Genomic DNA, 16,114 nt, shown 5'->3' on the forward strand with positions numbered 1-16,114 from the left:
AGTCAGCATTACCGTATTTGGTGTCAGCACCAAGGCCGTCTGTGAGGAGTGAGATGCTGTGGGAGGAAGAGCCCCAGGCCAGGAGCTGGAGACCCGTTACCTCGCTGTCATCCAGCCTCTCCTAGCTGTGGATGCCTTATCTCTCAAGGGGATGGTAGCCAAGGTGGCACAGCATAGAGCCAGCACTTTCCTTGGGAACACATGCTCCCCCGTCCCTGTCCCCATGCGGGAAGACACGGGCCCCGCTTCAGAGTGCTCACCCTAACGTTCCGGGCTGGATGGTCCTCTGGTGTGAGGGCTCTAGAGAGCCTTCCCAGACCTGCCTGGGTTTTGCAGTCGCCCAGGAAGCTGGTTAAAAATACAGACTCCTGAGGGCACCTGGGTGGCTCAGTCAGTTAAGCCTCCAACTTCAGCTCAGGTCATGATCTCACAGTTCGTGAGTTCGAGCCCTACGTCAGGCTCTGTGCTGACAGCTGGGAACCTGGAGCCTGCTTTGGATTCTGTGTCTCCCTCTCCCTCTGCCCCTCCCCCGCCTCTCTCTCTCTGTCTTTCAAATAAACAGGACAAGAAATTTTAAAACAATACCGACTCCTGGAGTCTACCCCAGAGATTCTGACCCAGCGGGTCTGGGGTGGGGCGCAGTCATAGCTCAGCTAGGGCTCTCCTAGAGGCACGCATACAGGTGGTGCTAAAGGACTTGCCCCCAAGGAGAGAGCGGCAGGGGGAGGGGAAGCTAGGACGCGGGAGGGAGAGGAGTCCAGCAGAGGTGAGATTGCAGGGGCCATCCCAGCCTCAGCAGGATCCCAAGGGCGGCTCTGGAGCAGAAGAGAGACCTCAGCGTTGTCCACCTTAAAGCCAGCGGGGCTAGGCTTTCGTACCCACCAAGCCACCCGACCAGCCCCCATGACAGAGGCATTTGTGGCTCTCCGCGGGGTCAGTGGGGCAGACAGTGAGGCCCCAGCCTTCAGGACAACCCTCTGAGGGTCACAGGTGCCAGTCCCCGGGAGCAGACCCCACTGAGGCTGGGCGATGGGTGGGCAGGGCTGGTAAGAGGCATCCGGGGGTCAGGGTGGGGCAGCAGCAGACTGTGCAAACCGGCTCCCATTGATTGACCAGGCATCTGTGTAGAGTCAGGCTTGGTCTGCGCTCTGCCCACAGAGTTCTTTGTAACCCCTACAGCTGGCTTGTGGGGAGGTGTTCTCATCTACGGACCCACTTCAGAGGCTGATGCCCCCTGCCCCCGAGTTGTGCTAAGAATCAGACACAAAGTTCCTTGTAAGGGCCCTGCCAGAGGGCCTGGCGTGACGTAAACACTCCAGGGGCCATCACGGGTGTTCTTACAGCTGTTACAGACAAGGAAACTGAGGCTGGGGCCGTCGCCCGCCCAGGTCACACAGCTCAGTCCTAAGCCGATTTGAACACAAGCTTATCTGGACCCCCGAACCCCAGCTGCTTCTTCCCAGCACACGATGCAGGGCCTGGGGCCTAGAGAGTGCATGTGCTGTTCCCCTGCAGCCCTCCCTTTCCACGGGTGGGAGGGTCCAGGCCTTCCTGTGGAACAGGTGACACTGGAGACCAAGCAAGGAAGAGCAGGGAGAGAATTCTAGGTAGAGGACACCGCACAGCGGGGAAGACTGGTGGTGGGAAGCTTGGGAACGGCTGTGTGGGAGAGCTAGACACGTGGGTGGGGATGAGATGGAAGGCCTCGAACACCAAGCCCGGGAGCTGTGGGGACATCCTTCCTCGGCTGCCGTGAGCCCCACTGCTGCTCCCAGTCGGGCCGCACTCTAGCACACCTGTGTGGCCGCAGCAGACGGCAGAGGGGAGGAGGGGAGAGGGGAGACCAGCCCAGGGCCACCGCAGCCACGCAGTGCCTGCGGGGAGGCCCCTGCCCCAGCGCCAGCTGGAGGAACTGAGAGGGGTGGGGGGGGACAGCCACTGCAGAAGGGAGTCAGGGAACAGAGGAGCCAGGGGGGCGCTGGGGCTGCTCTCCTGGGCAACAGGGCCGTGAACACACTGGATCTTTTCTGGAACACTGACTGTGCCCCAGGCACTCTACCAAGCCCCTTACAAGGACCGCGAGGACAAATCCTTAGCGCACCCAGGGGCCAGGCGTCTAGCCTCGTGAAGTGGGTGCCGTTAGCTGAAATGAGGAAGGAAGGGTGGAGACCCTCGGGCCTGACTACACAATGTTGTGACTAAGCTACCACCCTCCTTTCCCAGGGGGACGGGGTGGTAGGCTGGTCCTCTTTGCCTCTGAAGAAAGCTGTTTCTGGCGTTGCCTTCCCAGCTTCCTCAGGAGCCGTGGTCTTACCTGGGGTTGGTGCCGGTGAGCGGCGGAGAGGGAAGGAGCCCGACCACGCTGGGAAGCACCCATGACCTGTGCTTTTAGGAGGAGGAACGAAACACACAAGCCCCCACTAGGTGCTGGCATGCGCTGCCGGCATTTTCTATGCCCCGGCTCATTGAATTCTCAAAACAAGCCCGTGGGAGGGCATCGTGTCCCCTCCGTCAGACCGGGAAGCTGAGAAGGAAATGACACCCAGCCAGGACTGGCAGAGCTAGGGGTTTCGCAGGGTCTGTCGAAGTTCATGCTGGTTTTCACCTTCTCCCTCTCTATCACTTGGAAAGTTTACCAAAGTAAGGTGCCTGGGTGGCTCAGTCAGTTAAGTCTGACTCTTGATTTGGGCTCAGGTCACGATCTTGTGGCTCGTGAGACCATCGAGCCCCATGTTGGGCTCCATGCTGACAGTGCAGAGCCTGCTTAGGATTCTCTCTCTCTCTCTCTCTCTCTACCTTTCCCCAACTTGCACTTTCTCTCTCTCTCTCTGTCAAAATAAATAAACAAAAATGTTTTGGGGTGCCTGGGTGGCTCAGTCGGTTAAGCGTCCGACTTCAGCTTAGGTCATGAATCTCGCGGTTTGTGAGTTCGAGCCCCGCGTCGGGCTCTGTGCTGACAGCTCAGAGCCTGGAGCCTGCTTTGGATTCTGTGTCTCGCTCTCTCTCTCTGCCCCTCTCCCACTCGTGTGTGCTCCCTCTCAAAAATAAATAAAAACATTAAAAAAATTAAAACAAAAATTATTTTAATAAAAAATTTACCAAAATAAGATCATGTTTTTCCCTCTACAGTGATGAACTTTCAAAACCACAAAAGTCACCCAAGGGCTCTCAGGGGATGGAGCTGGGGGTGCCATGGGGGCATTGAGGGGACACATACTGTTCCCACAAGCCAGGACATTCCATGGAAATAAGCATTCCCCAGGTCACCCCAAGGCTTTACAGGAACTGGGCAGGGCTGCCCAGCCCTCAGAGGAAGAGAAAATTAGCATTAATGAGATAGTATACTTGGTATGTGGTGTTTTTCCATCCTGTTTATTTTTTTTATTTTATTTTTTATTTTTTAAAATTTACATCCAAATTAGTTAGCATATAGTGAAACAATGATTTCAGGAGTAGATTCCTTAATGCCCCTTACCTGTTTAGCCCATCCCGCCTCCCACAAGCCCTCCAGCCACCCTCAGTTTGTTCTCCATATTTATGAGTCTCTTCTGTTTTGTCTCCCTCCCTGTTTTTATTTCAATCCTGTTTATACTCCCATTATAATGGGAGTATAGTAGAACACGAAAATATATTTGCTTTGGTCTTTGTCCCCGTTCCCAACACAAAGCTCCTAAAACCCTTGGGATTTCCTGAGTGACAGGGTATCTTTTGTTAGTCATCATGAGCCCCTTTTAGTGATACCTGAGTTTGTGCCAAGAGCTGACATAGGCAGGACCCCCAGGGAGCCTCAGGATGGGCTGGTCACCAGGAAGACCAAGTGTTCAGAGGGCTGGGACTTGCAGCCCCACCCACCCACCTCCCACTTGCTGAACACACTGAGGTGCCAGGAGGGTGGCGCGCCCAGAGAGGCATCCAAGTTCAGCGCCCCTTCCTCCGTACCTTGCCTATGCACCTCTTTGGGCTGTTCCTGCGTTGTATCCTTTGTAATAAACTGGTAAATGTAAGGAAAGCATTTCCCTGAGTTCTGTGCACCATTCTGGCAAATGGTCAAACCTGAGGAGGGGGCTGTGGGAACCTGCAAGTTATAGCCAGTCAGTCGGGAAGTGCAGGTGGTCCGGGACTTACAACAGGCTTCTGAAGGTGGGGCGGAGTCCCTAACCTGTAGGGGCTACACTACTTCTAAGTAATTAGCACCAGAATGGAATTAACTCGTGGGACACCCTGTTGGTGTGTGGAAAATTGCAAAATTGGTGGTTAGTGTTAGGAAACACCCTGGAGGGGATCATAAAATCAATCTAGTGGATCAGGACTGCTCTCCTTTTAAAGGAAAATTTAGGGGCATCTGGGTGGCTCAGTCAGTTGAGCAACTGACTTCGGCTCAGGTCATGATCTCACAGTTTGTGAGTTCGAGCCCCGCGTCGGGCTCTGTGCTGACAGCTCGGAGCCTGGAGCCTGCTTCAGATTCTGTGTCTCCCTCTCTCTCTGCCCCTCCCCTACTCATGCTCTGTCTCTCTCTGTCTCAGAAATAAATAAACATTAAAAAAAAAATTAAAGGAAAATTTAAATGAAACTGGGAAATATCAGAATGTGTCTCACATAAGTTAGAATAAGTCATGTTTTGCTAAACTCTTGCTTTAGTTATGTGTGTGTATGAGTGTGTGTGAGGGAGAGAGCGTGTGCATGGGAGTATACACTGCGTCGAGATGCCAGATGTGTTTCTTACTGGCGGTCATGGTCAAAACATTCAAAAACCACTGAGTAGAATAGAGGCCTTTAGGGACGGGCATCTCCTACCCTGGGAGGTACACAGGCTGACCCACCCACGTGTGGGGGGACATGTTGGAACATTCATGCTTATTCCATTGGAGCATTATTCCATTTTTCAAATTTCTGTTTTTGTGAATGCTTTTTAAGGGACTTAATGGTACACACGTACACATACACACAACCGGAGAGGCGCTCAATTTTTATTTGTATGGATAGCTTTTGTTTTGGGGGCTGTGATTCCCATCCCAGGCTGTGTCCATCCGGATCCCCTTGAGAGCTGGTGAAAAATATGGATTCTTGGGGCCCCGGGTGGCTCAGTTGGTTAAGCGTCTGACTCTTGACTTCAGCTCAGGTCATGATCTCAGGGTGACTGGGATGAACCCCACACTGGGCTCTGCACTGACATCACAGAGCCTGCTTGGGATTCTCTCTGTCCCTCTCTCTCTCTCTCTCTTTCTCTGCCCCTCCCCTGCTCATGTGCCTGTACACACTCTCTCTCACTCTGTCTCTTTGTGTGTGTGTGTGTGTGTGTGTGTGTGTGTGTGTGTGTGTATTCCTCGCCCACCCCCAGACCTGACCCTGGGAGCCCATGCACGTATATCTGAGGATCTGCATTTTTAGCAGCCCTCCCATGGGATTCTGATCCAGCGTTAAGTAATACAAAGGTATTAATACCCACCCACATGCTGTGATACAGTCATCATCATCATCATCGTCGTCGTTGTCGTTGTCATCATAGTAATAATATCATGTGACACAAAGCCTGCAAACACTCAGCTCAGTACCTGGCACATAATAGTCACTCAACAAACACTCTGTCCTCTGGGTGCTTTGCCTTGGATCAGAAGAGGCAGCTCCTGGGTGAAGTGTCGAATTGGATGAAGTGTCAGGGAGTGGGGACAGATGAAGTCCTTGAACAACACTGGGTCATGGAGAAGGAGGGGTTCCATGGTACAGCCTCAAAGGATGTGTAGAATCTAAGTAGATGTGGTCGGGGGGAAGAGGAGGCCTTCCCTCTATGCAAAGCTCAGAGGTGCGGCATAGCAAAGCATACTCCCTACAGGAAAATGAGCATGCCCTTTTGGGAGGCAGCCAGGAGGCCCCTGAGTGCAAGAGAAGGGTCTATGGTGCAGAAGCGAGGCACTGGTGGGAGAGGCAGGGGGCAGAGCCAAGGCCAGGGAAGGCCGTGGACACAGGGGTCCCAGGCTGGGGGTGGTCTGCAGCCACCATGACGGCATCTTGAGCAGCACACAGAGAAGGGGGGTGAGGGGGCATAGGAGATTGTCCTGGTGGTCGGGGGTGGGCACCAAATGAGCTGAGGGACTCTGCAGGCCGTTACGACATACACAGTGACCGAGGAGCCGCTGGAAACCCTGCTGGCAGGCCAGAGAGCCAACCGGGTAAACTGAGGCAACACAGGGATGAATTGCGCCATCCTTCAAAGTTAGAGATTGGGATAGTGGTGGCCTGAGTTGGGAATGAGCACTGAGGGTGCAGTCTGGGTCTAGGCCCGGCCTGCCCGGAGGGGCCGACTGGTAACCTTCACAGGGGAAGCCCGACTATGTGCTCACTGCCCGTCTCAGCGTGGACCCACAATGGTTAGCAGGCAGGAAGGGCTGGGTCACTACCCAGAATAGCACCAGTAGAGGAAACTTCCTGGGCTTCCCACAGGCCAGGAAAACCAGGGAGAAGCCATGACCCACCCCCCACAACTCCCAAGCACAATCTCCCATTTCTCCGGGTCCCTCAGTGCTGGCACAGGACTAGAGCCGACTGGTTGCTCCCTCAGCCACAGGGCTCAGCTCCTGGGCCCCCAGGGAAGCTTCCAGTCTTCATGGAGACCCATCAGCCATCAGGGTTGCTTCCTTTATGGGCTGTGGGGCCAGGGAATGGACACATGGGTCCCTCTCCCCCACATGACCTCCGACCTTTCCTGTCTCCACAGAGATTTGCTGCCCTTCACGCTGAAGCTGCCCCAGGCCATCCTTGAGGCCCACAGCTTCACAGACCTCGAGACCATCTCCAACCTGGGCCTGGGTAAGTCCCCGCCGAGGTTCAGGCCAGGTGGCAGGGCTTTTGGAAATGGGGCCTCAGGACTGCTGCCCACCTATGCACGGGGGCAGCCCCTTGGGCTGAGGCCAAGCTGGATGCTGAGTCCCACCCAGGTCCCGTGGGACCACCCCTCCCCTGGCTGCTGAGCTCCCATAGCCCGGAAACTCTCCCAGTTTCCAAAGTGGCACCTTTTACAGCTACCCAGAAGGTCTGATGCGCAGCCTTATTGGGTCTGGGGGAGCCGGGGCCAGTCGGGACCAGCACAAGCTGACCCGCAGTCAGGACGTGGCTCTGGGAAAGGCCGAGCCAAACTCCCAGGCCTTTGTCCGCTGGCTAGAGCTGGGCACCAGCCCTGCCGCCCCCCTGGCCTCCCCCGCTTCGCCAGAAAGAAGAGCAGCATGAACGTGACCGTGAGCTGAATGCGGGATGGGTAACAGGTTTGTAACTCACACAGCCCAAGTGACGTCTCCTCTGAGGTCTAAAGTGGCATAATGACACTCTTCGGTGCTCCATACTTGCTTGGCATTGTCTCGTGTAATCCTTGTGTCCCCATTTCAAAGACACAAAATCGGGGCGCCTGGGTGGCTCAGTCATTTAAGCATCTGACTCTTGATTTCGGCTCAGGTCGTGGTCTCACTGTTCGTGAGTTCAAGCCCCGCGTCGGGCTGAGCTGTCAGCACAGAGCCTGGCGCCTGCTTCAGATTCTTCTGTCTCCGTCTCTCTGCCCTCTCCTGCTCATGCGCACGCTCTCTCTCTCTCTCTCTCAAATTAAAAAAAAAATACAAAATCAAGTCTGACTGAGCACAGCTGAGAAGCTTGTCCAAGGTGGCCCAGGCAGAAGGAACAAAGCTGGGGTACGTGCCGAGGGCTTTCTGACTCCAAGCACGACCTCTCCACTGCCCCTCACCTGCACCCCATGGCCTTCACAGTAGATTTGCAGCAAGCAGTCAGGGGCCAGTCCGAGGACAAGTCAGTAGGGAAAGTGAGACGCACGGGCTGCATCTGGAGAGGTTTACTTCTGACGGGAGGGGTCTGCCTGCTCCAGCCCTCGGCCCCACAGTGGGGTTCAGGCCGTGCCGTGTGTGGGTCTCGGCCTACAAGTGACCAGTGTTGTGGCTGGACCGGCCCTTGTGGTTCTTATTACGTTTGCAAGACACCCTTCAGCAACAACCATCAGGAGACTTTGAAAAAAAATAAAGGTTTATTAAGAGACTCTCTTAAAGATAGAGAACAAATTGAGGGTTTGATGGAAGGAGGGGGCGGGGATGGGCTAGATGGGTGATGGGTACTAAGGACAGCCCTTGTTGGGATGAACGCTGGATGTTGTATGGAAGTGATGAATCACTGAATTCTACTCCTGAAACCAATATTGCTCTGTACGGTAACTAGCTAGAATTTAAATAAAAATTTGAAAAGAAGAAAAAGAAAGGTTTATTGCTTACAAGACCTAGAAACTACATAGCACCTCTGGGGCCCCACAGTGAGGTCATGGGGAGAAAGCACATGTGGGCCGGGGGTTCTGCTTTTTTGGAGGTTGACAGTGGAAACCTAGGGTTTCACAGGCTCACTCTTAATTGGTGAATTTAAAACATGAGGGGGGATGGGGCGCCTGGGTGATTCAGTCGGTTAAGCTTCGGACTCTTGATTTCAGCTCAGGTCATGATCCCAGGGTCACGGGATGGAGCCCCACTCCCACTCTGGGTGTGGAGCCTGCTTGAGATCCTGTCTCTCCCCCTGCCCCTTACCTGCTTATGCATGCATGGGTGTGTGAGCTCTCGCTCTCTCTCTCTCTCTCTCTCTCTTTCAAACAAACTATGAGAGGGAAATTTAATGTGCAGGAAGAGAGAAAATAAAAGTGGCCCAAATGGTCAGCTGTCTAAATCAACCAAGATCTCTAGAACAAAGGAGCCTCAGTGGAGGGAGGCCGCCTGGCTGTTATCTAGTCTTGTGACTGGCGACGTGTTTATTCAAAATACCGTTGAAGGATGCCTCTTTGGAATGGATACCTCAGCAATTAAAGCTTAAGTCAGGCACTTAGATTGTGAAAAGAAAAAAAAAAAAAACTGGTAGGGATTACACAACAGGCAGGTGTCCAGGGGCTCCCCAAAGGTTTTGCTCACCTGGAGAAACATGGCTGCCCCCGCTAAACCCTAGACACACACTGTGTTTAAAAGAATCTTCTCCCCTGGGTAGAGGCACATTCCTTTCTGGAAGAGACAAGCCCTTCTGTCCTGGGAGTGCTCGACCTCAGGCACCTTACGGAAGTGGAGAAGAGAGGTTGCCGTCTGGGAGGACAGTGGCATTTCAGATTCGTCTGTCAGCACCTGCTTCCCTGAGAAGCGGATTGAAATGGAACCCGGGTGCGCGGCAGCCTGGGAACTAGAGGATTCTGGTCAGACCTGGCGCCCCCTAGAGGCTGTAATGCAAAGCAAGGCCTCCAGAATCACTTTTCCCTGTGGCCAAGGAAGGGTTAACTTTTTAGGCCATGCCCAGAATGGACAGAGACCCAGAGCCCGAAGTGCACATGCCTTCATAGGCCAGAGGTGCCTCTGAGATGGGCAGCTGTAGACCTCCCGACCTTCACCGGTAACGATGATACCAAATATGCAGGGAGCAGCTTTGCCAAGAGCCCGGATGCGCCGGGCACTGTGCCCCCAGCATCTCATTATTCCAGGCAAGGCATTCTCATGACAAAGACCTGAAGCCCCCTCAAACTGGCAGAGATGAAAGGGGACTTCGTGAAGGGACACTGAGGAGTCTCCAAGAAACAGAGCAAAAGGCCAGCCAGGCTTTGCGGCAGCAGCAGCTGCCTCGCTGGCTTCCTCCCTAACCGCGGGTCCCTGCTCCCCGACAACACCCCCTGCCTCCCCCGGGCCGGGCTCTGGTGCCAGCCTCATGCCACCCGCTGACCTTGCAGTTGGAAGAAGTTGTGAGGCTGTGTGTTTCCTCCTATCACCAAGTGTCTGCAATGTAATTTTTTTGGCATTCTACTCACTTTTTACACAGTGAGTAGAATGTGATAAAAATCCAATTCCCGGCAAAGCCCTGGTGCTCAGGCAGGGGTGATGTTGCCAAGACAGAGATATTTATTTGCAGGGTCAGCACCACGTGGTGGCCCAGAGCGGGTGCTTGTGTAAGAGAGTCCAGGTTTGGCCTTGGAAAGGCTGGCATTTAATAGGAAGCCAGGCTGCAGAGGGGTTGTCTTGGGGCCGCAAAGCTGACATGGGGATTAAACTGCATGCATTTGATTCTTAGCACAAGGGGAACCTAGAGCAAGTACTTAATGGCAACCAGGGGTCAGATTTGTAGAGGTTCTCAGACACGCTTGCAATCTATATATGCTTAATATATTTTTTAAAGTGTATTTATTTATTTTGAGAGAGAGAGAGAGCACAAGTTGGGGAGGGGCAGAGAGAGACAGTGGAGGAGAGAGAGAATCCCAAGCAGGCTCCAAGCTGCCAGTGCAGAGCCCGACACGGGGCTCAAACTCACGAACTGCAAGATCATGACCTGAGCTGAAGTCTGATGCTTAATGACTGAGCCACCCAGGAACCCGCTATGCTTAATATTTTTAAAATATGTTCAGAGAAAGCACATGTTCTATAGCTCTCCCAAATTTGCATGTAATTTGCTTTTTCCTTTACATTATACAATGTGAAATTTCCTAGTTATTAAAAATTCAGTGAAAAGTCATGTGTGAATGACTGTCCAACAGCCTATCTTGGGGATGCCACAAAAAACAGTGATTCGCTAAACTCGGAGGACTTTTAGGCTGTTTCCATGACATCTGGACTGCTTTGCTGCATTTACTCATCCCCTCTCTGCCCTGCCGCGAGTCCGCCCCCCGCCCCCCGCCCAAGGGTGAAACCTTCATCATCTTTGCCCTCAGAGCCTACAGCCCAGGACCCGGCCTGGCCCAGCCCCTCTGAGGATCGTAGGAGTGGGCACCTGGTGAGAGGCGTCCCCGGCCGAGCTGTAGGATGCTACAGGGCCGGCAAAGCACCTGCCTCAGTCTGTAGCAGCCCAGAGGCCGTGAACATACGGGTGCTCAGGGGATCTCCGGCCGCTGAGCCAGGGCTTGGCAGGATGCCAGTGGGCACAAGCGCCCCCAGCTTTGCCAACCACTGGCATTGCACGACAGTGTTCCGGTTCTCCTCTGGCCTTGGCATTCTGTAGGCTACAGAGAAAGTTACCTACTTCCTTTTTTTTTCCAGCATAGAGGCCTGTGCTGCTGCTGTGGTTCCCTAACAGGCCCCCAGACCCTAAGATACAGATCCTCAGGTCCCAGCTTCCCCCCACCCCCAGAGTGGCCTTGGCTCTGAGGCCTCTGCTCTGCCAGAGCGTAGCCACCAGGCATAGCTTAGGGGCAGGGGAGCAGTCCTTAGTCACCCAGGCCCGTCGTTCTGAACCCCAATGTCTGTTCCTGCCAGAATCTACATCTGAGTGGTGGAAAATGTGTCCTTTTTTTTTTTTTTTTTTTTTTTTTTATTCTGTGCATGATGGACCCACCTTGCTATGCTGAGGCAGGCTGTCGACCTGAGTCGTGACAGATAGTATGAGTTTGCCAGGTGGAGAGGGTAGGAAAAGAATTCCAAGCAGAGGGCATAGCATTAGCCAAGACCTTAAGGTGGGGCAGCCCGTGACACATTCAGGAAGAAGCGAGTGGGTGAAGTTGGAAAAGATGCACAGTGCCAGATCCCATAGGCCTCGAATGCCACCCTGAAGGGCTGGCAGTGAGTTCTTCAGAGAACTCGGTTAATGTCTGACTCTTGATTTCTGCTCAGGTCATGATCTCACGGTTAGGGGGATGGAGTCCACATTGCGCTCTGCACTGACAGCACAGAGCCTGCTTGGGATTCTCTCTCTCCCTCTTTCTCTGCCCCTCCCCTCCTTGCCCATTCACACGCTCTCGCTCTCGCTCTCTCGCTCTCTCTCTCAAAATAAACCAACATTAAAAAAAAAGTAAAGGGTCGGCAGTGATTCTGAACAAAGAGCAACCAAGCCCAGCATGGTGTCCCAAGGAGGAAACTGGATGGGGCTGTGGGCAGGCTATGGCCACGATCTAAGACAGCAATGATGAGAACGTCCAGGCATCGGTGACAGTTGTGTTCACCATCTAGCCTATGACTACCATCTTTACCCAAAGGAAGGTCTTCAGAGAACTTGGTGGTGAGCATCAGGGACCTCAGCTCACATGTGGGGCGGCTGCCAGTTCACTCTTGAGCCAGACTGGCTTCTCTTTGCTGGGAATTCTTCCAGACGAGATGACTCTCTACTGGTCCTGTGTAGTCAGGGCTCGGCACTTCCGATGCTCGCCTCTCGGGGCCAGAACATCTGTGTGCTTGGTGTGAAGCACCCCGGGGGAGCGGATCAGTCACGGCGAGGTCAGTAGCTGCCCAAGAGAGCCAAGTGCAGGGCCCAGACGGTCGTGAGGAGCATCCCACCCCGGACGTGAGAGAGCCCAGAGGCTCCCGTCCACCCCGGGCACCCCATGTCCTCAGGTAGTGGCTGTGATGTACGCAGGGCTTGGCAAATGGGGAACGGTCACGTGAAAGTCTGTCGCCCTTGTTACTGTGGAGACAGCTGGCCGCGACACTCAGGATGCCCGACACGGGGTCTCTGCCCAGGACGGGGCTGAACCGGGAGCCCCGCTCTCCTTCCTGATGCACACACTCGCTTTCAGTCAGCGTCCCGGCAGCCCCATCGTCCTGCCAGCCATCTTGTGGTGGCCTCTTTCTTTCGCCCTCAAGAGGCTGTTGTGTTCTTACCACATCGCCAGTTCTGGGGTGCACACCACCCTATCACTCTGACCCCAGGATGTGTCGCAAGTTCCTACGAAGGAAGGCACATACCGCGGGGGGTGAGCACACAGGCTTCAGAACTAGCCTGACCTGGTTCAAATCCCAGTTCCTCCACTCACCAACCTGTGACCTTGGGCAGTTGTTGAATCTCTCTGGGTCTCTCATCTTCGTGTGATATGGGGACAATATTAGGACTCACACCGGAGGCCTGTGGTCAGGCGTCAGTGGGATGGTCCGTGTAAAGCAAGTGGCCCACACAGCCAGAACCCAAGACATGTTTGCACCTGTTATTGTTCTTGATGTTATTTTTGGTACTTTTCTTCCCGATGAATCCCTCCCAGAAGGTAAGAGCTCTAGGACGGGAGGCTGGAGGCCTGGCCCCATCGTTAACAAGGGACGGTGCACTATCAGTGTCTAACATTAACAGGCTGAAAAAAAATTTTTTTTTGAAAAGAGGGGGTGGGGTGCCTGGGTGGCTCAGTCAGTTGAGCATCCGACTTCAGCTCAGGTCAGGATCTCACCGTGTGTGAGTTCGAGCCCCACATCAGGCTCCCTGCTGTCAGCACAGAGGCTGCTATGGATCCTGTCCCCCTCTCTCTCTCCCCCTCGTCTGCTTTCTCTCTCTCTCAAAAATAAACAGGCTAGAGTCCCCGCTGTTATCCAGGAGGAGCAGCTTGAGTGAGTTCAGCGTGGCCTGCAGACCATCTGAAATTGTGCTCAAAACATTGTGCCCCCGTGCCCTTTTTTGAAGGACCCCAAGCTTCTCTCAGATTCTCCACAGGGCTTGGTACCCAAGAACTCCTGAGCTAGCCAACCCCCCATGCCCTTTCAGCTGGGACGTTCCAAGCCCGTTACCCAGAACAAGCCTGGCGTGGACCAACCACATCTGGATCGGGCCGGGCCTGCGTTGGTGGTCATGGCCGTGGGCTGTCCGTGAGGGGTGGGTCAGGAGAGAGGCATGTGCTGGAAGCCAGCCAGCAGTGGAGGATCCCCTGCTTTCTGACCCACCCCCTTCACCACACACACACACACACACACACACACACACACACACACACAGATACACAAATGCAGGGCGTGGGCCATTTTCCTGTTTTAACACGGAGATTGACAGAAGCATTCTGCAGTGGGCCGGTGTCCCCCATTTGGATGGTCAGGTCTGAATTCACAGGCCACGGTGCGTGCTTCGTTCTCCCTGCGCACAAACAACCGCGGTGGCCGGGACAGGCCCAAAGCCCCTTCCCTGTGGGGACCTCCGTTCTAAAGATGACCAGGCAGAGGCCTGGTAAGGTCACGTCACCTGCCCCAGGGCACCCAGCTGGTCGGCTGCCGACCTCCTTGCCTTCTGTCCCCCCACCCATGCCTGCACCCCGATCCATTGGTGCCCTCCGTGGGGGGCTTTCTCACTCCAAGGGGCAGAACTGGAGCCCTGCCTGCCACCGCCGTGTCCCGGCCCCACCCCAGCAGCGCCTGGGAGGATCAAGCCGGGCTTCCCCTCTCGAGGCAGGAAGTGGTGGGAGAGGTTTAAAACAGCCCAGGAGGGGAAACAGCCATCGGAGCAGTGAAGCAAATGCTGTGACCGGCCCTGCCCCCCCACCCCGCCCACTGACGCCATCGGGCAGGTAGGGGGCCAGGCCTTGGGACTGACCAGCCTCTCCCTCTCTCGTTTCTGCAGGCTTCTGGGACTCCTCGCTGAACCCCCGGCGAGGAGGTGGGAGCCCAGCGGAGCCCCCGAGAGACCCAGCCCCCGGAGCACCGCCAGCCTCCAGCCTCAAGTCCAGCGCCCATTACGAAAACTGCTCATGTGAAATCGAGCTGTCAGTAGGAAATGACCGCCTGTGGTTTGTGAATCCTATTTTCATCGAGGACTGCGGTGGCGGTGCCCTGCCTGCCGACCAGCCACCCCCTGAGAGCTGTCCCTCACGCCCGTTGCCTCCCACCTCCAAGTGGGCCCCTCGCCGCCCAGCACCCCCTCCCCCGGCACCCCCTCTCCATCCCGCCGGCCCCCTCCAGCCTCCTCCAGGCCCTGCTCCTGCTCCTGCTCTGGCCTGTCCTTTGCCCGCTTCCCCCCCAGTGGCTGCTCCCCCGCCTCCAGAGCCCCTTCCTCCCACGCCCCCAGCCTCTGTCCCCCACCCTGCACCCCATGCCCCAGGCCCCCCAGACCCTCCAAGCCAGCCACCCATGGCAGCCTGTGAGAGGTCTCCACGCCCTCCCACAGGCCTGGGCCCCCTCAGGGAGGAAGAGGTGAAGCCAGGGCTGCCCCCTAGCCCCTTGCCGCAGACCCCTGCCCCTCCGACACCCGTGAAGAAGAACCTCCCGGCGGCTCCTCCCAGACGCCGCATCTCTGAGAAGGTCTCCCTGGAGGACCAGAGTGCAGGGAAGGCGGACAGGGGGATGGCAGCAGAGGGGGACCAGCTGGGTCTTTGTAGGGCATCCACACTCAGCCTGCCTCCCCGGGGCACTTCAGACAGTCCTGGGGAGCGGCCTCCGAGGACCAAAGAGCAAGGTCAGGAAGCGGTGGCCAAGGCCAGTGATCCGGGCAGCATGCCAGAGCCGCCGAGGAAGATCCGGCAACCCCCAGTCCCGCCCCCCAGGAGGAGACGGATCTCCCAGCAGCTGGCCTCGGGCCTCGCGAGCCCCTCGGAGAGCACGGAGCCTCCCACGAAGGAGGAAGCCCGTGAGAAACCCACACCCGGTCCGTCCAGAGGAGGCCAAAGCCCCGACCCCCAGACCAGGACTCAGAGCCCGCACGCCCAGACCGGTGCCCGACCCCAGAGCTCTCCAGAGTTCAAGGGCTCCCTGGCCTCGCTCGCGGACAGTTTGGGAGTGCCCGCCTCGGCCACAGACCAGGACTCCTACTCCACCAGCAGCACGGAGGAGGAGCTAGAACACTTCGGCAGCTCCGGCGGGAAGAAGAAGCCCTCGGCGGTCCTGGGCAAGGCGCGCCACCGCCTCAGCTTCGCGAGCTTCACCAATGTCTTCCACGCCTTCCTCTCCAACAACCGCAAGCTATACAAGAAGGTGGTGGAGCTGGCCCAGGACAAGGCCTCGTACTTCGGAAACCTGGTGCAGGACTACAAAGTTTACAGCCTGGAGATGATGGCACGCCAGACCTCCAGCACGGAGATGCTGCAGGAGATCCGCACCATGATGACCCAGCTCAAGAGCTACCTGTTGCAGAGCACCGAGCTCAAGGCCCTGGTGGACCCCACCCTGCACTCCGAGGAGGAGCTAGGTCAGTCCCGGGCAGGGGGGCCGGGCGCGGGCAGCAGGGAGGGCCGATTCCAGACAATCCACCCTTTCCGTGAACGAACCCCTCTGCCGTTCCAACTTCTGCCCTTGGGCCAGGTAGACGGTGGGAGAACCCCAGCCACATACGAGGCCGGCGGGACCTCCCGCGCCCCCTGCCCGCCCAGGTGCTCCTGATTTTCTTAGGGAGACGAGTCACGAGGAGCAGTTGGAGGCAAAAGAGGTACAAACAAACGTGGCTGCGG

At 56.0% G+C, this 16,114-nt stretch overlaps 1 protein-coding gene across 2 annotated transcripts in view; it reads left to right on the top strand.

Moving 5' to 3' along the window:
• The window catches only part of RIN3 (Ras and Rab interactor 3), a 123,732-nt gene that overhangs the window by 80,637 nt on the left and 26,981 nt on the right, over window positions 1-16,114 (top strand). For both annotated transcript variants that reach the window (XM_045448283.1, XM_045448282.1), the window contains exons 5-6: window positions 6,713-6,804; window positions 14,296-15,855. In XM_045448283.1, coding sequence (XP_045304239.1) covers window positions 6,713-6,804; window positions 14,296-15,855 — 1,652 coding nt within the window. The remainder of the gene's footprint in view (window positions 1-6,712; window positions 6,805-14,295; window positions 15,856-16,114) is intronic.

This window comes from Leopardus geoffroyi, chromosome B3, assembly GCF_018350155.1.
Source record: "Leopardus geoffroyi isolate Oge1 chromosome B3, O.geoffroyi_Oge1_pat1.0, whole genome shotgun sequence".
Lineage (NCBI taxonomy): Eukaryota > Metazoa > Chordata > Mammalia > Carnivora > Felidae > Leopardus > Leopardus geoffroyi.